At 43.9% G+C, this 24,069-nt stretch overlaps 1 protein-coding gene across 1 annotated transcript in view; it reads right to left on the reverse strand.

Annotated features, from left to right (window-relative positions):
• Nucleotides 1-921: 921 nt before the first annotated feature.
• Nucleotides 922-24,069, reverse strand: part of SLC5A12 (solute carrier family 5 member 12) — a 106,900-nt gene continuing 83,752 nt past the window's right edge. Inside the window, exons 11-15 of the mRNA XM_073658060.1 lie at nucleotides 13,475-13,561; nucleotides 8,282-8,481; nucleotides 5,662-5,765; nucleotides 5,301-5,434; nucleotides 922-3,956 (exon numbers count right to left, since the gene is read on the reverse strand). Coding sequence (XP_073514161.1) covers nucleotides 3,795-3,956; nucleotides 5,301-5,434; nucleotides 5,662-5,765; nucleotides 8,282-8,481; nucleotides 13,475-13,561 — 687 coding nt within the window. The 3' untranslated portion in view covers nucleotides 922-3,794. The remainder of the gene's footprint in view (nucleotides 3,957-5,300; nucleotides 5,435-5,661; nucleotides 5,766-8,281; nucleotides 8,482-13,474; nucleotides 13,562-24,069) is intronic.

A 24,069-nucleotide genomic window follows, 5' to 3' on the forward strand; every position in this document is an offset into this window, starting at 1 on the left:
ACTCAATTGCTCCATCTTGTGGTTAATAACGTGTATAACACATTGACAGAATGTTCCTCACACACGTTAATTGGAAAAAATTGGAGAAAATGTATTCACAATTGCAATGTCAAGTTGATGAGGACCCAGCATGAGATTTACTGGTTCATGCTTTGGAGCAACTCATCCAATGTATAGTCTGTGGCATCCGTGCTCATAAGCTGACGCTACCGACTTCGTGCCACTTGAGAATGTGGCCTGGATACCACAAGAAAGATGAGAAAGAAGAGGAATTTGACACTTGATCATGTATCTGGTCAGCTTAGTTTAAGCAGGTTATGCTGCTTCATGTGATGATGGAGAACATTGGTTATTAGCCTACTAGCAAGTTGTCCATTGCATTTTTTAGTCCCACAGGATCTGCATGCTGCAAAACATTAATTGACCAGCAGAAAAAAAGAATTCCCCTACCTGAAATGAGCACACGGGACTCATCACCACCACAGCTTCCAGGTGCGGTAGAGTCACCTCTATCAAAACCAGTTGCGGCCTAATGCTACACCTTCCTCCCCTGATAGCATCATCTTTGTGTCCCGATCGTTTTTTTGAGGTCATGTCCACCATACACTCACCATCATCATTATCCGTGAATCGACTGTCATTTGTATGAATGTGGGAAATGTACTAAGCTTCTTGTCCCTTCTTGATTCCTTGTTCTAGATTTGCCTTTATTTGGAGTGCTACCACTAGAGCTGTCAGTGCCACTACTGTGATCAAATCTTTTGAAGTTTGAATTTGCCAGGTTCAATAAATTTTTTCAAAAATTTAGATTCGCACTCTGACGTCTCCTAGGAGGGCACTGACCCCTTTTCAATGTGATGCAAATACAGCCTTAGTAATGTCAAAGTGACCTCACCAAAGAAAAAGATGGTACCCAGGTAATATCAAACAGACCATTTAATAATACAGTGCCAGCCTTGTCTAGGTGATGCAATTTTCAGCAACATGCAATTTTAGGCGATTCTTTTGAGGCAAATTGCAAATGAAATAAAAAGGTTATTACAGGTAATTTCTTACTGACAGAAATTGCATACTATGCTCTGCAGTACTGAAGTACAAGCAATAGTAAGTGGGGATGTGGACCTTCTTTTGTCAATGAACTCACACATGAATTGATGTCCCTACAGATGCCTAAACATGTGACAGTGATAATTCTGCCCTAGTTGAGATATCTTCAAAAAACAGAAATGATATTGTGGCGCCCCTGAGGGTTCGGTCGCCACAAGGGGGGATACTGCAGCCTGTCAGCAGGTGTAGTGTCTCCTCACCCAGGTAAGGAAGGTGCACTGGTCAGGACCCTGAATCTACATTCAACACTACACACTCCTGACCTATGGGAGGCAAGTATGCACCATAGTGCTGCCTCAGCAGGATCACAAGTGAGGGGAACCAAAAGTTAGGGGAACCATGTAGTGGGTGAAGGGTAGAACACAGTTTTAGTTTACACACATAATTTCATATATAATAGCCAGCCATCTTAAGCACAGTGTTCTTGTTCTTGGCTCAGGTTCTTTGAGTGTGATCTTGACAGCTGGCAGCGGCCATGTGTTGGAGCCTGCAGCATGTTGAAGATGCACGGTCCTCGTGCTCTGACCTTGACAGGAGGAGCGGGTATGAGTTAACAGTGTATCTACCCCGGTCAAGTCCCCTTGCTTAAGATGGTCGGGAGCTATAGTAACAGCTCCACAGGAAAAAGGATCCCAGGGAGCACGGACGGAGCGGCGTACGCCACCTGTACTCTCCATTCTGGCCTGGCCAGAGTGACTCCTGCTGCAAGAAGGGTACCGGCCCCCGACATCTGACTTTGCCACTTCACGTCTCTGTCAGAGAAGCCTCGTAGGCTACAGTGGATCCCGTCGGGTGACAGGCGGAACGGAATTGCCACCTTACACTATATCTGTGCATAGTCCAGAGGGAGACCCAGCCTTTCCACGCACACGGACAGGAGAGGTTCAAAGGGGACTGTTAGGAACACTCGGAGGGTCCTGATCGAGGTACCTGAATACCTTGGGTGCGCTGAGCCCTCATCCCTGGTGGCCGCAGTGATCCGTGAGGAGCAGGGAGAAGCCTTGCCGCTGCTTAAAAGAACTGTGAGTAAAAGACCTCTGGTTCCTTCATTTCTGCACTGCACCACACAGCACCTGAGTGATCCAGGACTACTCTCCCCATCCTCCTGTCACATCTGCCCTGAGGCCCTGCTCCGCCTGTGGGGAGTTATAACATCGCCTGCTGCCACTACATCCAGCCTCGGAGGACTGCTAGCAGCGCTGGTGGCGCATCACCAGACACCACAGGTGGCGTAGTCGATAAATACCACTCAACCCTGAAAGCCCTTACATCCTTTTTAATGTGACGGCCCTGGGCACGGAACGGGTCCAGGCCATGGCTGCATCCCCTTAACATCTGACCCGACTCCAAGTATCCCCCATCTTCCCAGGGCAGGGCTGCGAGCGTCACAATATTGGTTTCTTAAGATGCTTTATAACAGGGGTCCCCAACTGGTGCTTGGGAACCACTTGTGGCTTGTGGTATCTGTTGCCGGAAACAAAATGCAAACTGTAACTCTGAGAATGGAGCAGGTATATTGTGTGGAAGATGGAGAAGAAGAAGGTGTAAACTGTAATCCCCTTTTCACCAGTTTGGCCAACTTTGAAATGGACATTGCTTATGGGGACTAGTTTGGCTCATTGATCGAAAAGGTAAAAGGGAGTGAGATTGCATTAAGTGCATTGCAAACGATTATGGAAGAAACAGTACCAGGAACAATGTCGCACACACCCACCAACAACACTTAATTCTCTGTAGATGTGGAAAGGGCGACCTACTCACATGACTACCGCCGGGGGCCAGTTTACTATGCGTCACTTACGGCTGTCAGTCAGCTTGGTACATTAGCAGTAGACCTAGAACAGAGGAGCAGATATGGATGCGCTTATATTGGATGGGGGGGATAAATATGGTAAACTAGAGATAGAATGATACTGCCGATTAGAGGGGTGCTTGATGCTGGATGCAATAGTGTGGTGGAAGTGCTTGATGAGAGAATACCAAATAGGGGTAATGTGTGAACCCCTGGATATAAGTATACTACCAATAAGGTATGGGACACAAAGTTTCAATGTGTTTTCTATATGGAGATTTTGCTATCATTATACTTTAATGGGGGGCACTGGGTGTCACTATTGTAGAGGGGGGAGGATGGTCACTGTATGTGCCTCATGACCATCTTTCAGAGCTGAATGTAACACTCAAAGTAAGAAAGTTTGAGGATTGCCTCATTATTAGTTGATCAATATCGATATGAACAAATTCTATGCATTTTCCCTTAAAATAGAGTTAAAGTAGATCTAGATCACAAGTCTGGCTTCTGATATGTAGCATCACCTGTCTATAACAGGCAATACACAGTACCTGTATAAAAGAATGTTTTTTTTCCATATGGTATGAGTGGGGATGCATTTTTTGTCATTTAATAATTCTTTATTCATTACGTTTTTATCGGTCTATTGCCAAACGAACTTGCCATGAATGGCTCTAGTTGTATCTATTTTTTAATATTTTGCCCAATGTCCTGTATATTACATTATCGAACACATGATGAATAAAAAAGCATAAATACTATACAGCAAATCTCCACAATATCTCTGGCACAGGAACACATTAGAGGTCATAGCGAAGAAATACTCAGGCAACAATTTGCAAGGACTGCGGCAGTATGTACATATCGTGCTGTAGTATACTAAGCAATAAGTTCTCTACAACTGACATTCCTTATCCAGGTCCGGGTTTGTGTAGGACTTCTCCTCGGCATTATAAATAACTGTTGGCTTACTGCTGTAGTCATTATCATATGAGTTTTCTATTTGTTTTTCTTGGACTGGAGTCATCATAACGTCTTTCTTGAAAACGGCATCATCCTTTAAAAGAAGGAAAATATGTTAAAACACCAAGTTTTCTCAAAAACACCAAGAATTTCTTCCATTCAGGGTTCATTCACACTATGGGGAAAAATATCTGTCCCATTCTCATTTACAAAAGTTGAACAAGTGGAATTTGTATGGTTTACCTTTTGTCATGCGAGTGCAATGCGAGTGTGCGATTATTTTCTCGGCTCGGATCCGTGTGCGATCAGTATGACATGCGTTTTAACATCATCTTTTACATATTATAATACTCGATGTAAATTTAAAAGCTAGCTGACAAAAATAAAGCAATCTTATATAGATAGATAGTTAGATAAATAGTTAGATAGATAGATATCCTGCAAATATATAATTTCACAACCCCCTACATATTATAAACTTTCACCCTTCAGTATCTTTCATGTAAAGTTTATTCTACAGCTTTTTATGCTTTTTTTAACCTAATAAATAAATTAATTAAAAAAATGATGTGGGGTCCTGCCTATTTTATGAAAGGTATAGCAGACAGCTGTGAGATGGTAGTTAGCAACTATCTGCCTGTTAGTTCAAATACACAAAAATAATAAAATTCAGGATAACCCCTTTAATAAAGTCTAAAACTGATCTGCACATAATTATTAATATCTTCCCTCATCTTTTTAAGAATATCTTGTATGTCCCCAATGATTATCAGAGCAAAACAAATGGGTAAATGTCCTTTTTTGAATCATGCAAATTGTCTCTTCAGAGAGGAAGAGGACTAGAACTCTAGTGCCACCTACAGGAAGTAGCAATCCTAAAAGTCAATAGTGACCCTTTAACGAGCCTTGTCACATGACTTAGGATATAAGCCAGAACCAGAAACTCAATTTGCAGACACTGTGTTTCGGGGTACTGCCCCTCGTCAGTGCAGAGTGTGAGTTCTGGCTTGGCTGGATTAGAGGCGTCAGACCGGTATCTAGGGATAACATTTCTCCTTGCGGTGAGTGACATGTTAAGCATGTCAAGGTGAGGAGACTTTCAAAGTCGCAATTCTCCTTTGGGAAATATGCAAATTGTTTCTTTAGAGAGGAAGAGGACTAGAACTCTAGTGCCACCTTTTTTGGATCAGCAATCCTTCAATATTTTATATGACAAAAACATATGGTTCTATAATAGAAAAGAGAGGGAAGACCCAAAAACCCTTGTCCCATGATACTAATGAAAATTATCCAACTAGGAACCAGCAATAGTCAATTAACTTTCTTACTAATCAATCCAAGCTTACTCTGTTTCATATTCCTATTGCTAAAGCAATGCTGTGCCTATGCCTGATTTATTGTATCTCCACAACTACTACACCTTGAAATCATTACTGACCAGTTCCTCTTCATCTTCTTCATCATGTCGGACACCACACCAACACTTTTTCTTGTATTTATCTGACCAGAAGCAGACAAGATTGCAGATTGGTCTTATGAATAGTGGTTTAATATTCTTCCCATGCTCATGACCTGTGGAATAAATGACATGTTATATCAGTAGATGGCTCTAATATAGCTTTGGCTCATTACAGTTTGGGAGGAGCTGTATCCACATTTTAGCTTGCACCGTAGAGGAAGGGAACAGATCAGTCATGTGTGTTAATTTCAACGGTGAGGGAGGAATAAGCTGCTGTCTGACCTTTATCAATAAAAAAATTCCTCTTAGATATTAGTAAAAATATAAAGACTTTGCCAACCTGTTATAAAACTGATCAAAAGCCCAGCGATGATGCATCCAAGGCAGCCCACAGCACTGTAGTAAAGGTAGGACAAACTGTACCAGTTATCTGCCAGCACTGACCTGTTGGTAAAAATTAATTGTTACAAATCTATTGGAGAGTGTCAATTCACAAAAAACATCTCTTTTTCAAATCTTGTGTTTTACGGCAAAATCTTAATAAGTGTTACAAGCAGCTTAAGTCAATATATAATCTGCTAACTGAGGAATCAGATTACAGCAGCTCATTAAACATGAGGGACAGGGAATTTAGTGTAAGAAGGAGAACAGTGAGACTCTGCTAGCTGGAGCTTTTAGCAAATCCACTTCAGTGCTGGATTCACAGCTACACTGCTCGGTACTGTGTATTATGTCATTCAAGTCGCTTCTTTGTGTACTATGCAAAATATACAATTATGAATCCCCATGTCTGTCCATTGTTGAGATATTATCTTGTAATGTTTAGATTCTAATTTTGTCTTTATCAAGGTTATAGATTTATTTCTGGGTATAGTTACTTTTTCCCCTGTATGACATTGACTAATTATAAGTAGGAGGCTTCATGCAGTAAAAAAGAGAACACGCCTCCAGAGATGGTTAGACTTTCCTATCTATTTGTGATATTTAAATAGCTGTAATGACTCAAAGCCCTGCTTTCATCTCTAGGTCACACTAATTTTACTGTCGGCATATACTGCTATTGCAAGCAGGAGCAGAAGAGTATAGCAGATCTGTGTGTCTTTACCAATGCCTTCTGTGGCTCTCACTCCATTGCACTGTCAGTGTAGTGGATGAGAGCAGATCTGACATTGCTGTGAAAGGAGAACAGCAAGAGGTGTTTGTGTTGACACACAACTCTACTCTCCCTTCTTTCCCCTGCTTGTAATCATTGTAGCTTCTGACATTGAGATCAGCAAAGTAATCAGAATTGTGAGTCAATACACACATTTTTTGCAGCCCTTCTCTCACAGCACTGGTAGCTCTGCTCTACTCCCTATCCCTCCCTATCTCTCTACTGTTGGTAAATGAGAGTAGCAGAGGTTGTTTGTAATGACACAGAGCTCTGCTCTACCTTCCCCCGCTGCCCCCTCACCACTTGTACAAATTATAGATGCCAAAAGTAAGATCAGTGAGAAGAGTATTGCTGTGAGTCATTATATGTTGTTCCATATCTCACAAATGTGCAAATTGCATCTTCAGAGAGGAAGAGAATTTGAACTCTAGTGCCACCTATTGGAAGTAGCAATCCTAAAAGTCAATAGTGACCCTTTAACGAGCCTTGTCACTTGACTTAGAAGTTAGACTAAAAGCCAAACCAGAATCTCAATTTCTCAATCTCAAACACATGCAGATATGTGTTTCGGGGTATTGCCCCTCGTTAGTGCAAAGTATGAGATCTGATTAGCCTAGGTAAGAGGCTTAAGATTGAGATGTAAGGGGTAAGGTTTATCCTTGTGGAGAGTGACAAGCCAGGCCTGGCATGTCAGAGTGAAGAGACTTATACGCCATGCATGCTGCTTTGGGAAATTAAATTGCAAATTGCCTCTTCAGAGAGGAAGAGGACTAGTGCCGCCTATTGGAAGTAGCAATCCAAAAAAATCAAAACATATTTATTTATTTAACTTAATTATATAGTGTAATTAATTCCACAGCAAATAATGGCACTGTCCCCATTGGGGCTCACAATCTAAATTCCCTATCAGTATGTATTTGATTTTTCCCTACATGCAGCCTTCTTTTTTTCTGCTCTGAAGCCACCATTCTATTGTGTAGCCAATTTAACATGGTAATACTGATGAAAGGTCCTCTTTAAATGTGTTATAAAAGCTATGACCCCCAGTGTAAAGATTTCACTGTCCTTACCCCTGTTTTTTCTAGTTCGTTCTGACATAGAGAGGAAGCTCCCCCACTTTGTGTTGGCAAATGACTACTGTGTGAGGAAGTTGCCTGTGTGGCTCATTTAAATAGTTAATATGGCATCCAAGTATCTGCATCAGCCATGACAGAAAAGAAGATGGTGTGGCTAATTAACTGAGCCTGGTAGCCAGACCCCCCTCATCACATCAATAATAATAATAGTAATCTTTATATAACGCTAACATATTCCGCAGCGCTTTATAGACATTATCGGCACTGTCCCCAATTGGGCTCACAATCTACATTCCCTATCAGTATGTCTTTGGAGTGTAGGAGGAAACTGGAGAACCTGGAGAAAACTCACGTAAACACGGGGAGAACATACAAACTCCTTGCAGATGTTGTCCTTGGTTGACTTTGAACCCAGGACCCCAGCACTGCAAGGCTATAGTGCTAACCACTGAGCCACCGTGCTGCCTCTAAACACTAGTCATTTGACAAAACACCACCATGATGCCCCTAAACACTAGTCATTTGACAAAACACCACCATGATGCCCCTAAACACTAGTCATTTGCCAAAACAAAGGGAGGAATCTCTGTTTTTTTTGCCCGAATGAAGCAGTAAGCAGGGAAGAAATGGCAATAAAATTGGAAGACAGGAGTTATTGTCACAATAAAAAACAATTCATTAAGTTTAATCGACGTGTAAGCAAGGATTTTGGTGTTGCTGACAACATATACCTTGCTGGTGGAATAGTGGTAGTCAGGGTTGTAGGTAGAACTGTGGCTAACGTGCCATTGATGGTCTCATTAAGCAATTTGCATCCATCTGTCCTTAGTGTTAGAGGCAGTGTCTTGGATACGGGCGCAGGATATATAAATCCTCCAATGGCAACCCAAAAAGACAGCGTGATTCCTGTCAGCAGACCTCCTAAGGCACCCTGGAAAGTATAGTGATAATAAGGTAACAAATAAATTATAGCTTATAAATGTAAATTCTTATTATATCAGCTATTGATAGAGCTTGAGGAGATTATTACTTCTAAGAGCCATTCATTGTACAAAAACACATTAACTCAAAAAATGCCATCTAATTACATTGCATGAATATATGGACGGACAATACAGAGATCTAACAATGTTTTCTATACACCTAAGTCTACACTGAAGACAAAAGGGCATCCACTGCTTCTAGAGGAAAGAAGAGTTAATCATTATCATAGATGGAGATTCTTTACTGTAAGAGCAGCGAGTCAGTCCGGTCCCATGCACGATTGATGAGTAGGTGCTACTCGACAGGTGCTCCCACAAGGTCCATAAACAGCGGCAAATCCAAAGATATCGGAGGCACCACAGAAATCTTTTTAAAAATCTAAACTTTATTCCAAAGTATTTAAAACATCACAACAGTGAGGAGACAAAAATAGAAAAACCTTTCTGCCAAATGGCCTCGCTGAAGACTAAAATACAGTCACAATGCACAGACATACAAACTCAGCTTTATATTACACAGGATAAATGGGCTCCTACTCCTCAGGGCCCATCCCAGTAGCCATAATAACCATCTAGTGTACCAAACAATAATGTTAAAATAACTTTAATCCCTTAATGACCGCCGATGCGCATTAAAATGGTGGCCGTTATGGGGCCTTATTCCCTCATTGCTGTTTTAAAACGGTGATCGGGAATAAGCCTTTAGCGCCCCCTTGAGTCAGAAAATGTCTGGAGTCTCAGCTACCTTGGGTAGCTGAGACCCTGGAGAACATGATCAGGACCTGATTTTCCGGTCCCTGATCACGTGCTCGCCGTTATTCAGTGAATTCAGATAATGAAAAAAAAGTTCCCGCTGTTAAAATCATTTATCTTTTTTGACATGATATACATGTCAGAGGAGAGAGAAATGATGTCCCCCGAACTCCTCTGATACCACCACCATCCCCTGCTCCCTCCTGCCCCATCCCCAGGCCCTCTGTGTCATCTTTCTGATAAAAAAATGCGGACGCATGCGCAATGCACCCGCCAAGATCTGCCGGCTGGTACCGGGCAACAGTAGGGAATTTTTCCTAACGGTTCCTTTTGATCACTGTGATAGGGTTTATCACAGTGATCAAAAGCAAAAAAATAGTAAATCAAATCTCCCTTTGTTACCCACTTAGTCATATAAAAATTATAAAATACATTTTTTTTATTTTTTTGCTATTAGGGTTGAGGTTAAGGTTTGGGTTGTGTTAGGGCTGGGGTTAGCGATTGCTTTGGGGTTGGGGTTAGGGTTTGGTTAAGGTTAGGATTGGTGTTGGGGTTAGGGTTGTAGTTAGGATTGGGTTTTTTCAACAAGCAATCCCCGCAATTTAAATGTGGCTGAATTAAAACAATTTTGAAAAGATGAGTGGCCAAAATTCCTCCAGAGCATTGTAAAAGACTCATTGCCAGTTATCACAAACTCTTGATTGCAGTTGTTCCTGTTAAGGGTGGCCAACCAGTTATTAGGTTTAGGGGGCAATCACTTTTTCACACAGGGCCCTGTAGGTTTGGATTTCTTTTTCCCTTAATAATAAAGATCTTCATTTTAAAAGTGCATTTTGTGGTTACTTGTGCTATCTTTGTCTAACATTTACATTTGGTGTGTGATCTGAAACATTTAAGTGTGACAAACATGCAAAATAATAAGAAATCAGGAAGGGGGCAAACACTTTTTCACGTCACTGTCATATTAGAGGTTATGAGTTCTAGATTCAGTGATGTGACGTATATACAGGGAAATAGTCTGACTGCCGTATATGGAGTCGGAAGGATTTTTTTTTCTACTCTGGTTCAATTTGCATTGGTCTTTCTGGGGTTTTGCCTTCCTTTGCATCTACACATTAGATTAGTTGTATAGGTTGAGCTCGACAGACTTGTGTCTTGTTTCAACCATTCTTTTAATCTTATCAATGGTGCCAATACAAGTCTATGGATCTGTAAAAGTACAGTACATGGATGGCATCAGTGTGCAATCTGTGTGCTGTCCATTTTTAACATTGCAAAGTATAGAATAAGCTTTGTAAATTTATTTATCCATCCGTGAAAAACACTGATGACACATTGATGGTAAAAACAGACACACGGACCATACACTGATGACACACTGATCCAAAACACCAGTACCATTTTTTCATGTATGTGTTTAAACATAGATGTGTGAACGAAACCATAGGGTGAAAGTTTTCTTTAAGGCTATGTGCCCACGATGCAGAAATGCTCTGGATTTTTTCCTGAGTGTTTCTGCATCTCCCTGGCAGAAAAAAACGCATGTGGATTGTACATGCGGATTGTACATGCGTTTTCCTGCCAGGGACATGCGGAAGTGAAGCGTTCTTCACATGCATTTCTGCATGTGGGTTGTCAAGCACTTTCCAAGCGATTTTAGCATCACTTGGAAAGTGCTTGACAACTTGGTCACGCTATATAAATCCATGCAAACGGCATGGATTTATATAGTGTGACCGTAAAGAATGGTAAAAAATAAAAAAATATATATATACTTACCCTCTGATGGCCCCCGGAGTCTTTATTCGCTTTGTCCTGGCTTGCCGGCATCTCGCAGTACTGTACACTGAAGGACCTGCCGTCACATGACTAAATGACGTCAGCGCAGGTCCTTCAGTCCACCGCGAGCTGCCGGCAAGTGAAGACAAGCGCACCGCGGGCCATCAGAAGGTAAGTACAGTGGTGGCCAAAAGTATTGGCACCCCTGCAATTCTGTCAGATAATACTCAGTTTCTTCCTGAAAATGATTGCAATCACAAATTCTTTGGTATTATTATCTTCATTTAATTTGTCTTCAATGAAAAAACACAAAAAGAATTGTCCTAAAGCAAAATTGGATACAATTCCACACCAAACCTAAAAAAGGGGGTGGACAAAAGTATTGGCACTGTTTGAAAAATCATGTGATGCTTCTCTAATTCATGTAATTAACAGCACCTGTAACTTACCTGTGGCACCTAACAGGTGTTGGCAATAACTAAATCACACTTGCAGCCAGTTAACATGGATTAAAGTTGACTCAACCTCTGTCCTGTGTCCTTGTGTGTACCACATTGAGCATGGAGAAATGAAAGAAGACGAAAGAACTGTCTGAGGACTTGAGAAACCAAATTGTGAGGAAGCATGAGCAATCTCAAGGCTACAAGTCCATCTCCAAAGACCTGAATGTTCCTGTGTCTTCCGTGCGCAGTGTCATCAAGAAGTTTAAAGCCCATGGCACTGTGGCTAACCTCCCTAGATGTGGACGGAAAAGAAAAATTGACGAGAGATTTCAATGCAAGATTGTGCGGATGGTGGATAAAGAACCTCGACTAATATCCAAACAAGTTCAAGCTGCCCTGCAGTCCGAGGGTACAACAGTGTCAACCCGTACTATCCGTCGGCATCTGAATGAAAAGGGACAGTATGGTAGGATACCCAGGAAGACCCAACTTCTTACACCGAGACATAAAAAAGCCAGGCTGGAGTTTGCCAAAACTTACCTGAGAAAGCCTAAAACATTTTTGAAGAATGTTCTCTGGTCAGATGAGACAAAAGTAGAGCTTTTTGGCAAAAAGCATCAACATAGAGTGTACAGGAAAAAAAGAGGCATTCAAAGAAAAGAACACGGTCCCTACAGTCCAACATGGCGGAGGTTCCCTGATGTTTTGGGGTTGCTTTGCTTCCTCTGGCACTGGACTGCTTGACCGTGCGCATGGCATTATGAAGTCTGAAGACTACCAACAAATTTTGCAGCATAATGTAGGGCCCAGTGTAAGAAAGCTGGGTCTCCCTCAGAGGTCATGGGTCTTCCAGCAGGACAATGACCCAAAACACACTTCCAAAAGCACTATAAAATGGTTTGAGAGAAAGCACTGGAGACTTCTAAGGTGGCCAGCAATGAGTCCAGACCTGAATCCCATAGAACACCTGTGGAGAGATCTCAAAATGGCAGTTTGGAGAAGGCACCCTTCAAATATCAGGGACCTGGAGCAGTTTGCCAAAGAAGAATGGTCTACAATTCCAGCAGAGCATTGTAAGAAACTCATTGATGGTTACCGGAAGCGGTTGTTCTCAGTTATTTTGGCTAAAGGTTGTGCAACCAAGTATTAGGCTGAGGGTGCCAATACTTTTGTCTGGCCCATTTTTGGAGTTTTGTGTGAAATGATCAATGATTTGATTTTTGCTTCATTCTCTTTTGTGTTTTTTCCTTGCAAGCAAATTAAATGAAGATAATAATACCAAAGAATTTGTGATTGCAATCATTTTCAGGAAGAAACTGAGTATTATCTGACAGAATTGCAGGGGTGCCAATACTTTTGGCCACCACTGTATCATATTTATTTTTTATTTTATTCTTTTTTTTACAGGTTCTATGGTACCTGGGTCCGGAGAAGAGTCTCCTGTCCTCCAGACCTGGGTACCATCCACACATTGAAACGCATGTAATCCACATGTACAGATCCAGTGATGCGGAATCCAAGCGTTCCAATGCAAGTCAATGGCGGCGAAAACGCAGCGTTTCCGCAAAATAATTGGTAGTGCTGCGTCTTTTTCCGCAATGATAACCCGCAGCGGAAATTTCCGCAGCACATGCGGATTATCATTGGGGACATGGCAGACATTCTACCAATCGTTTTTTAAACCTTTCTGCAGCGGAATTGCCGCTGCTGAAACGCTTAAAAATGCATCGTGGGCACACAGCCTAAAGGCTAACAACACAGTTAAAGAGTTTAAGTTTTAAAATATGGACTCAAAACATTCTTTCAATTCTTTCCATCTAATTAAAAATATATATATATTGTAAAGAACTGAACAATGTGGATCCAATTATTGCTGCCATGAAGATCATGACTCAGTTCAGTTCTTTGCCTATGGCAATCAGTCCTCCTTGAATGAAAGACAAAACAATCAAAATTTGGCCCTTACCTTCCAGTTGGTCCATGGGAACAAAATACCCAAAGAGAATAATCCTAACATTGGACCTCCACACATCCCATGGATACTAAGTGCAGCCTGTAGATATAAATCAAATGAAAGAAATGAAGGAGAGTTTTTGCTAATCCTGCGTCAGTGATTATCGGCACAGAGTTCACTATCAATCCCTTGGTGACATGGGGTGTATACTTACTCACATTTTACACAGATGCCGGCTGCGTTTTTTAAAATTGTATCTAAGTGACTGTTGCATCCAAGCTGAAAGACTGATGAAGGGGCACCTCTTCCCATGTCATCCAATCAACCCCCCTGCAGTGTGATTGTGGGGTGGAGATGGGTTGTATGACAGCCAGGGATCTAGTGAAGGTCTTCAGCTCTTACCTCTTTGTATTCAAAAGCTTAATAGGCTTGTTATAGGTGGGATAGATGGGTTTAAACATGATATTAATTTCATTCCGCGCAAAAGATTTTTGAAAAACAATAAACTTGTCAAAAGCATTTACAAAAATGCATCATTTTTCTATTTCAGGCTTACCTATACAGCCCGATCGCTTGTGTACTAATTTACTACTATAGATTTATTTCATCTGATAATAGCTTTCTCCTGCTCTGGTCGAGCATGTGCAGATGTTTTCTGCAGTAAACAGGTTATGTGTAGGGTTGAGCGAGTATGTTCTGTCCGAGTATGCTCGGAGCGAGCTCCGAGTATTTACAGCTGCTCGGTGATATGGTTGAATCGCTCCCGTGTGCATGATTTGCAACTGTTTGACAGCTTTATTACATGTGAGGAATGTGTAAGAAATAGACATTCCTCACATGCAATAAAACTGTCAAACAGTCGCAAATCATGCACACGGGAGCGATTCAACCTTATCACCGAGCAGCTGTAAATACTCGGAGCTCGGCCCGAGCATACTCGGACAGAACATACTCGCTCAACCCTAGTTATGTGTACAGAGACTAGGGAACTTGGATCACTCATTTACACCAGAAAACATCCCCATTTGCTCGACCTCAGCGGGAGAAGCCTGCTGCTGGAAGAGATACATTGTTAGTAGTGTTGAGCCACCCCCGTAGTGTTCGAGTTCGGTTCGGTTCGTCGAACACCCGTGTGTTCGCCGAACTGTTCGTCGAACTGTTCGTCGAACACCTTCGAACACCATTAAAACCAATGGCAGGCAAACTAAAACACATAGAAACACATAGAAAACACCTTCAAAGGTGTCCAAAAGCTGACAAACTGCTCAGAAGACACAACTAACACATGGAAAAGTGACAAGTACACATAGTCATGCGAAAAGAAAAGAGGTGGAGGAGTAAAAGGAGGGGGAGACACAGATATAGGCATGTCATGCCCTTCTAAAATCCAAAAAGTGAGAAGTCGACACGTTCAGTCCGCTCCTGCCCGTGCCACCTCCGTGTCGCCGGGTTTGTGCCAGAGCCGCGGTGAACCCTGACGGCCAGCCCCCCTCTCCCAATACTGGTGCCTGTCCGCTGGTGGGTCGAGCGAGCCCCCCTGTGGTGGAGGCAGCTCTAAGCTTTTTAATTTAAATTGTCTCTCTAATTTGAATGAATACACTTTAAATCCATTTACATGGATCTATTGGAGGGCAAGTCTCATGCCAGCAGCCGCGTAATTCCAGCTCCAGTAGCGTCCACTAAAGCTGCTGCAGTTAAAAAGCTTTTATAAGGATCGAGCTCGGCTGTCCACCGCAAGGCATCCTACTGCCAGTCCCAGCCCCTATGCCTTGGGGTGCCTCCTGATGCTCTTCACTGAGTATCCCGTGGTCCCGAAGCATTTCCTTTGAAAAAATGAAGTGTCCAAACTACAGGTGGTGTAGCTTGCTTAACAGCCGGGATAATCCGCTGACTAGCAGACACTGCTACTAGGCACAAAGTATTTCCTGGGCTAGATGCAGTTAAAAATTTGTAATTAGATACTCTCGTTGGATGCTGAGAAAGCATTCCATAGAGTCTCCTGGCACGCCATATATGATTCTCTTAAAAAGCTTGGGGTAGGGGTCTAGGGGACCCTTTTATAGCCAAAATCACGGCCCTGTATCACAATACGTCAACTAGGCTGAAGATAAATGGAACTGTAGCACCCTGAGGGCTCGGTTGCTACAGAGGTATTGCACCTCACCCAGAGGTGTGATATCTCACTCTCAGGTAAGGATGGAGTGTGGATCAGGACCCGACACCTGCATGCATTACACCACATTGCCGTGGGGCAGGGCGACCAATATGCCTCTGAGATGGGCACGACAGTCCCTGTCCCTGGCTGGAGTGGGGGGAGGGAACAGTGAGGAAGGGGAACCCTGTAGTGCAGGAGCAGGGAGGATGCAGTTCCTGGGTGCATTGAGAAGGGAGTATAAAAGGTGGGCACCATCTTAGTTCAGTGCAGAGAAGTCTGAGCAGAAGTGGCAGGGAGCAGGGGCTCTGCATGAGCTCTGCTCCGGAGGCGGGCCTAGAAACAGAGGCCCAGGCCTGGAAGAGGGAGAAGGAAGGAAGAGGAGCGGAAAAGGCTCCAGGAACGAGGAATGAAGGGATCCCAGGGGTGCGGACGGGCGAGTCGCCACCGCACGCCCGAATCCACCTGCGTGGAGGGGTCAGGCCAAAGGGGGAGACCGGTCCCCGAAACTAGTGGAGGCAGGAAATGACCCTCAGCTAGAAACCGGAGGCTGTGACATTTTATGTGGCGCAGCCCCTCGCTACACCCGCTAGGAAGGCACCACATAGGGTCAGGGAAACTGGCGCCAAGTTTACCACTAGGAGGCCCGAGGCAGCCGGATAGAAGGTTTGGTAAGAAAGGCCAGACAAAGGACACACAAAGGGGGTCCTGTGAAGCGCTCCAAAGTTATCTGGGAGTTGTCTGAGCCCCTCACCTGGTGAGCACAGTACGACGTGGGCAGCCGTTACCTGCAGACGTGGTCTGGATAATAAGAACTGTGAGTAAAGGCCTTGGACTGCATCACTGACTCCGTGTCGTTACTGCTGCTTCCCTGCACCATCACCCCCATCCTCCGCATACACTGCCCTGAGGCTATACTCCTCCCGTTGGAGCAGCTGCGGTTCACTCTGACCGCAATCCACGGGTGGCGTAGTCGGATATTTAAACATCAAAACCACATAAATAGTTCCGCCACTGGTTTGACCACCCTGAGCCACGGAACCGGGTCGCCGTCACGAAGACTACAACCACCAGCATCCACCAAAAAGGGTCCGGCTCCGGGTGTCCCAAGGCCCAGGGGGTGCATCAGAACATTTTCATCACCTTTCACAATCACCAATGGGACAAGGCAGGGATGTCCTCTGTCCCCTCTCTTATACATCCTAGTGACGGAGCACCTGCTCTCATCAATTCGCCATAACCCCAATATTAGGTGGATTGAGGTGGGAGGCACCGAGTACAAGTGCTCTCTATTTGCTGATGATGTCCTAGTATATATCACTCAATCACATATATCCATCCATGCTGTTATGGCTGAAATAGATCACTTTGTTACATGATCAAATTTTAAAATCAATGCAGCGAAGTCTGAGGCCCTCGATGTCTCCCTCCCCAAATCCATATAGGATTCCATCCAGTCCAACTTTCCCTTTGCCTGGCCCTCACAGGGTATCAAATACTTATGAATTCCTATTCATAGAGACCTCTCCCATCTATGTTATCTTAATTTTGGGCCCTTTATTGAACAACTCCATACAGACCACGGTTGGCAAGTTAGTTAGAACTGTAAGATTCACTACGTGAACCACTGGTGTTTTGTGGAAAAGCACATGTACACTGTGTTCCAAATTATTATGCAAAAAGTGTTTAGGAGTGATAAGGGAAGAATTTGTTTGTTTGTCAGTTAAACTCATTGATGGTGATGTGTGTCAGGGCTCTTTATATTACTGTAAGCAATTGCAGACACCTGTGCTAATTAGTTTGGCAGGTGTGTCCAATGAAAGGCAAGACTACTTAAGAAGGCTGTCTCACATTATTAAGCAGCCTACATTTTCTGCCAAAATGGGAAAGAGAAAGGATGTGTCGGCTGCTGAGAATCAACAAATTGTGGAGTGTTTAGGTCAAGGCATGACTACAATCAACATTGTGCGATGATCAGGATGAAGTGTCTTGGCAATCAAGAAGTATGTAGCTGATTCACAGTACACACGTGTGCGTGCTGATAAGGGCAAATTGAGGACTCTTTCCTACAGGCAATTATGTCAGGTTAAAAGAGCAGCGGCAAAAAAGCCTTGTCATAGCAGCAGACAAGTTTTTGAAGCTGCTGGTGCCTCCAACGTCCCCCGAACAACAAGATGCAGGGTCCTTCAGAGGTTTGCAGCCATCTTGTCGACCTCCTCTATCCACTTCACACAAGCAGAAACGGCTCCAGTGGGCCAAACATTACATGAAGACTGATTTCAAAACTGTTTTGTTCACGGATGAGTGCCGTGCAGCGCTCGATGGTCCAGATGGATGGAGTGGAGGATGGCTGGTTGATGGACACCCCACGCAAACACGGCTACAGCGCCAACAAGGAGGAGGTGGAGTAATGTTTTGGGCTGGAATCATGGGGAGAGAGATTGTCGGCCCCTTTAGGATCCCTGAAGGCGCTAAAGATGAACTCCATAATGTATGTGGATTTTCTCAAACAGCACTTCCTGCCATGGTTCAAGAAGAAGAACCGTGTATTTCACAGCAAGATCATTTTTTTGCATGATAATGCACCATCTCATGCTGCACATAAAACATCTGCATCTCTGGCTGATATGGGCATAAAAGGGGACAAACTTATGGTGTGACCCCCATGTTCCCCTGACCTCTACCCCATTCAGAACCTCTGGAGCATCATCAAAAGGAGTGTCTATGATGGCGGGAGGCAGTTCACATCTAAGCAACAGCTCTGGGAGGGTATTCTGTCCTCATGCAAAACAATTGAAGCAGAAACCATCCAAAACCTGACAAATTCAATGGACGAGAGAGTTCAGAAGCTCTTTTCGAACAAGGGGTCCTATGTGAAAATGTAACATCACCTAGAATAAAGTTTTGAGTTGAAAACTGTTTGATTTCAGTTTCTAACAACCTGCTAATGCTTATAATTTCAAAAATGACCATTTTTTTGGTCTTTATTAAAATGAAAAGGTTGATCGAAAAGTTTGGGGGATCTAAGAGTGTGGCAACCCAGTAGTCATGATTACTTCGAATTCTGACAATATGAGGGTGATGTTGCAGGTAGTGCAGCAAGAAGGCACTTATGTGTCTTGCGCATCTCAGAGCCCCAAAATTATTTTCCGGGCTAGATGCAGCTAAAAATTATTATTAATTTTAAATCTGGTGGAGCTTAGTATAGATGGCCTAATAGGATCAGTGCTGCACACTGCTACAAAGCCCAAATTATTTTCCAGTCAAGATACAGATAAACATGATTAGTAATTTTAAATCTGGTGGAGCTTATTATAGATGGCCTAATAGAATCAGTGCTGCACACTGCTACAAAGCCCAAATTATTTTCCAGCCAAGATACAGATTAACATGATTAGTAATTTGAAAGCTTAAAACGGTTGGTAGGGTGATTTTAACCAATCATCAAGCTTTTACTCTCCCCAGGATGACACAGGGGTAGAAAAGTCGTTTCGGATCCATGATTTGTTCATCTTTATGAACGGGAGTCTGTCTACATTATCAGTGGAGAGCCGCGTGCGCTTATCTGTCAGCACACCACCAGCAGCGCTGAACACACGTTCAGACAGAACGCCTGCTGCGGGGCATGACAAGACCTCCAAGGCGTAAGTGGCTAGCTCCGGCCAATTTTCCAGATTGGAAGCCCAAAAAGAGCAAGGGTCCAGTGACACAGTCATGGCTTCAATGTTTACTTGGAGATACTCCTGTACCATCGTCTCTAGGCGTTGACTATGTGTCAGACTTCTTGTCTCCTGTGGCCTTGTAAAGGATGGGCTAAAAAAGTGGTGAAATGATTCCACAAAATTGATGTTACCAGCAGATACTGTGGTTCTGTTACGGTTTGAGTGCTGAACACTTGACGGTCCCACGGTTGGCAAGTTGGAACTGTGAGATTCACTACGTGCACCACTGGTGTTTTGTGGAAAAGCACATGTAAGATTCTGCAACAGTCTCTGCTGATACTCCTGCATGCGTGCATCCCTTTCTATGGCAGGAATAATTTCTGCAAATTTACTTTTGTACCGGGGATCTAACAGTGTGGCAACCCAGTAGTCAGGATTATTTCTAATTCTCACAATTCGAGGGTTATGTTGTACGTAGTGCAGCAAGAAGGCACTCATGTGTGTTGCGCATCCAGGAGCACCAAGTCCCTGTTGTGTTGGTGGCGAGGTAACAATCATGCTTCCTTCCTCTGTCCTCTCCCCCCAACTTCGCACAACAGAAATGTGATCAAGGTCTCCCTCATCTGATGAGTCTTCCATCAGTTCGTCCTCCACTTCTTCCTGGGCTCCTGCACCTTCCTCACTAGTTTGGCTGCTACCATGCGCCCTGGTAAAACCATCTCCCCCACCCTCACATGCCTGCCGCCTTGGTGCTGCCGACCGTCTGGACCTAGCAGATGTTAGCCCTTCCGCATACAACTCCTCCTCCTCTACTTCCTCCACCTCCTCTTGTGCCACCACCTGACTCCGAATTCTGTTTAACATGTGCTCCAGCATGTAAATCACCGGAATAGTCATGCTGATAATGGCATCGTCAGCACTAAACATCTTCGTCGCCATTTCAAAACTGTGCAGAAGGGTGCATAGGTCCCTGATCTGAGACCACTCCTCCAGCGTGATTTGCCCCACCTCTGGATCTCGTTGGCCCAGGCTATACGTCAGAACGTATTGCACCAGGGCTTGTCGGTGCTGCCACAGTCGCTGCAACATGTGCAGAGTTGAATTCCACCGGGTAGGCACATCGCATTTTAGCCGGTGAAGTGGCAGGCCCAACGACTTCTGTAGAGATGTAAGTCGGATGCGAACGGCGGAAGTGAGCACACAGCGACCGTGCCCTCTGCAGAAGGCCATCTAGTCTGGGATAGTGGGCTAAAAATTGCTGGACAACCAGGTTCAACACGTGAGCCATACAAGGCACGTGTGTGACATTGCCCCGGTGAAGGGCCGCACCCAGGTTTGCAGCATTGTCGCACACGGCCTTCCCTGGTTTCAGGTCCAGTGGAGACAACGATTCATGAAATTGGTTCTCCAGAGCTGACCACAACTCCTCAGCTGTGTGACTCACATTTCCCAGACATTTCAAAGTAAAAACCGCCTGATGACGTTGAGCCCTACTGCCAGCATAGTAAGGAGGTGTGCAGGAACCCTTCTGCGCAGTTAGAAAGCTTGTGGCATGACCAGACAGGCTTTGGGTGCAGGTGGAAGACCGAGAGGAGGTTGAGGAGGCAGAAGCAGTGAAGGTACTTTGACATAAAGAGGATTAACGCACAACTCGTGGGGACGGCAAGACTTGGACAGCAGCCCCTTGTCCTGCTGTCACCATAGTTACCCAGTGCCCAGTCAGCGACATGTAACGCCCCTGTCCTTGCCTACTCATCCAAGTGTCTGTGGTGAAATGCACCCTGTCACACACAGAGTTTCTCAAAGAAGCGGTGATGTTGTGTGCAACATACTGGTGGAGCGCAGGCACACCTTTCTTTGAGAAGTAGTGCCGACTGGGCATCTGGTACTGGGGCACTGCGACGGACATAAGGTCTCGAAAATCCTCTGTGTCCACCAGGCGGAAAGGCAGCATTTCTGTAGCCAAGAGCTTGCAGATGGTGAAATTCAACCTCTAAGCTTTCTCATGGCTAGGAGGAAATGGTCTTTTACTTGTCCACATCTGAGGGACCGAGGGCTGGCTATTGTGCTTAAACGGTGTTGATAAGGGTGTCCCCGGCAAACTGCCGGTCTGTGAGGAAGATGCAGGCGGACATGTTAGGTTGCCTTGATCCAAAGGTGGTGCTATCGATGTCGGACAGCGCTCAACACCAGCTGGTGTTACCACCTCCAAAGAAAATGATGACGTGCCAATCACGCTGGCTGTTGCGGGTAAAGAGGTGGCTAAGCCGCATTGTAGCACACTGAGCTTCCCACTGCAACTTATGCTTCATGTCCATGTGCCGGTTCATGCATGAAGTACTCAAACTATGTATTTTTTGGCCTCTACTTAGCTTTTGCTGACAAATGTTACAGATAACACGAGTTGGGTCATCTTTATCGATCTGAAAAAATGCCCAGGCTATGCAAGGCTTAGCACCCATGCGACCTGAAGAGCCACCACGACTTGTGGTGAGAGGCAGAGTTGTGTTTGAGGATGCAGTTGTTGACGTGCTTCCAGTACTACGTCTCTGTCCAGGAAGGCGCAACCTGACCTCGTCGTCACTAGCATCTTCCTCCACCTCCTCTGCTGACCTCATCTCTTGGCTGACTGTGAGTTGACAGTAAGTGGGATCTCCAACCTCATCATCATCACCCTGTGCGTTATCACACCCGTCGTCCTCAGAGCCAACCTGTTCCTGCCCTGACAAAAAACTAAAGTTGTCGCTCCAATCAGGTATTTGAGTCTCATCATCGTCTTCCTCATTCTCTCCACCAATAGGAGTTACAGTTTGGGAATGAGGGTCTACATTATGGTCAGAACCTTCTGCGTCTGGTCCTGGATCCGACTCATAAAGATTCTGGGCATCAGTGCAGATCATTTCCTCGTCTGGATTCACAGAAGCGCTGGAGTCGACCTCTGATTCCCAGGCTATAGTATGAGTAAACAGCTCTGCAGACTCAACCATCTGTTCTACCTCATACTCAGACGGGCAGCTGAAGATTTGGGAGCTGTGAGGAAGCAAGTGCGATTGGGGTGACACCTTTGAGGACTGGAGTATTTGTGATGTTGAAGTTGATGTGGAGGAGAGCCCACTTAAAGGAGCACTTGATATCCGTTGAAGCACCTGCTGTTTTTGTGCCTCATCTGGAATTTGTAGCGATTGGCATGGCCGTAAGAAAGGGATCTTATCACATTGTCCGCTAAAAGAAGTAGACATTTTAGTTTGGCTGGAAGATGGTCTTTCTTCTGCAGATGTTACTGTTGCTTTAACACCTACCCCACGGACACAACCTTTTTTCCCCTTCCCAACACGCCTATTCCCCTTTCCACCAGCAGCAGGCCTTTTTCCACTCATTTTGGTGGTTAACTAATTCACAATTCTTGAGTTGTTTGCACAAAAAAACAATGGATGGGAACCGAGCAGAGCTGAGTGGCCAAACTGTGGTATTAGGCCAAAACTATTGGCTGGGTTAGATGCAGAAAAAAATTATATTCAATTTGCAACCTGATGGAGGTCAGTATAGATGGACTAATAGAACAAGTCCCACACACAGCTAGAAGCCCAAATATTTTTTCAGAGTTAGATGCAGGAAAAAATTGTATTCATTTTGCAACCTGATGGAGGTCAGTATAGTTAGACTAATTGAACAAGTCCTACACACAGCTAGAAGCCCAAATATTTTCTCAGAGGTAGATGCAGAAAAAAATTATATTCAGTTTGCAACCTGATGGAGGTCAGTATAGATGGACTAATAGAACAAGTCCCACACACAGCTAGAAGCCCAAATATTTTTTCAGAGGTAGATGCAGAAAAAAAATATATTCAGTTTGCAACCTGATGGAGGTCAGTATAGATGGACTAATAGAGAAAGTCCCACACACTGCTAGAAGGCCAAATATTTTTTCAGAGCTAGATGCAGACAAACAATAATTTTGAATTTGCAACCTGATGGAGGTCAGTATAGGTGGACTAATAGAACAAGTCCCACACACTGCTAGAAGGCCAAATATTTTTTCAGAGCTAGATGCAGAAAAAAATTATATTCAGTTTGCAACCTGATGGAGGTCAGTATAGATGGACTAATAGAACATGTCCCACACAAAGCTAGAAGCCCAATATTTTTTCAGAGGTAGATGCAGAAAAAAAATATATTCAGTTTGCAACCTGATGGAGGTCAGTATAGATGGACTAATAGAGAAAGTCCCACACACTGCTAGAAGGCCAAATATTTTTTCAGAGCTAGATGCAGACAAAAAATTATTTTGAATTTGCAACCTGATGGATGTCAGTATAGATGGACTAATAGAGAAAGTCCCACACACTGCTAGAAGGCCAAATATTTTTTCAGAGCTAGATGCAGACAAAAAATTATTTTTAATTTGCAACCTGATGGAGGTCAGTATAGATGGACTAATAGAGAAAGTCCCACACACTGCTAGAAGGCGAAATATTTTTTCAGAGCTAGATGCAGATAAAAATTATTTTTAATTTGCAACCTGATGGAGGTCAGTATAGATGGACTAATAGAGAAAGTCCTACACATTGCTAGAAGGCCAAATATTTTTCAGAGCTAGATGCAGAAAAAAATTATATTCAGTTTGCAACCTGATGGAGGTCAGTATAGATGGACTAATAGAACAAGTCCCACACACAGCTAGAAGGCCAAATATTTTTTCAGAGGTAGATGCAGATAAAAATTATTTTTAATTTGCAGCCTGATGGAGGTCAGTATAGATGGACTAATAGAGAAAGTCCCACACACTGCTAGAA

The sequence above is a fragment of the Phyllobates terribilis genome, unplaced genomic scaffold (assembly GCF_046119375.1).
Source record: "Phyllobates terribilis strain yellow unplaced genomic scaffold, ASM4611937v1 Scaffold_13__5_contigs__length_258822181, whole genome shotgun sequence".
In the NCBI taxonomy this organism is placed as follows: Eukaryota; Metazoa; Chordata; class Amphibia; order Anura; family Dendrobatidae; genus Phyllobates; species Phyllobates terribilis.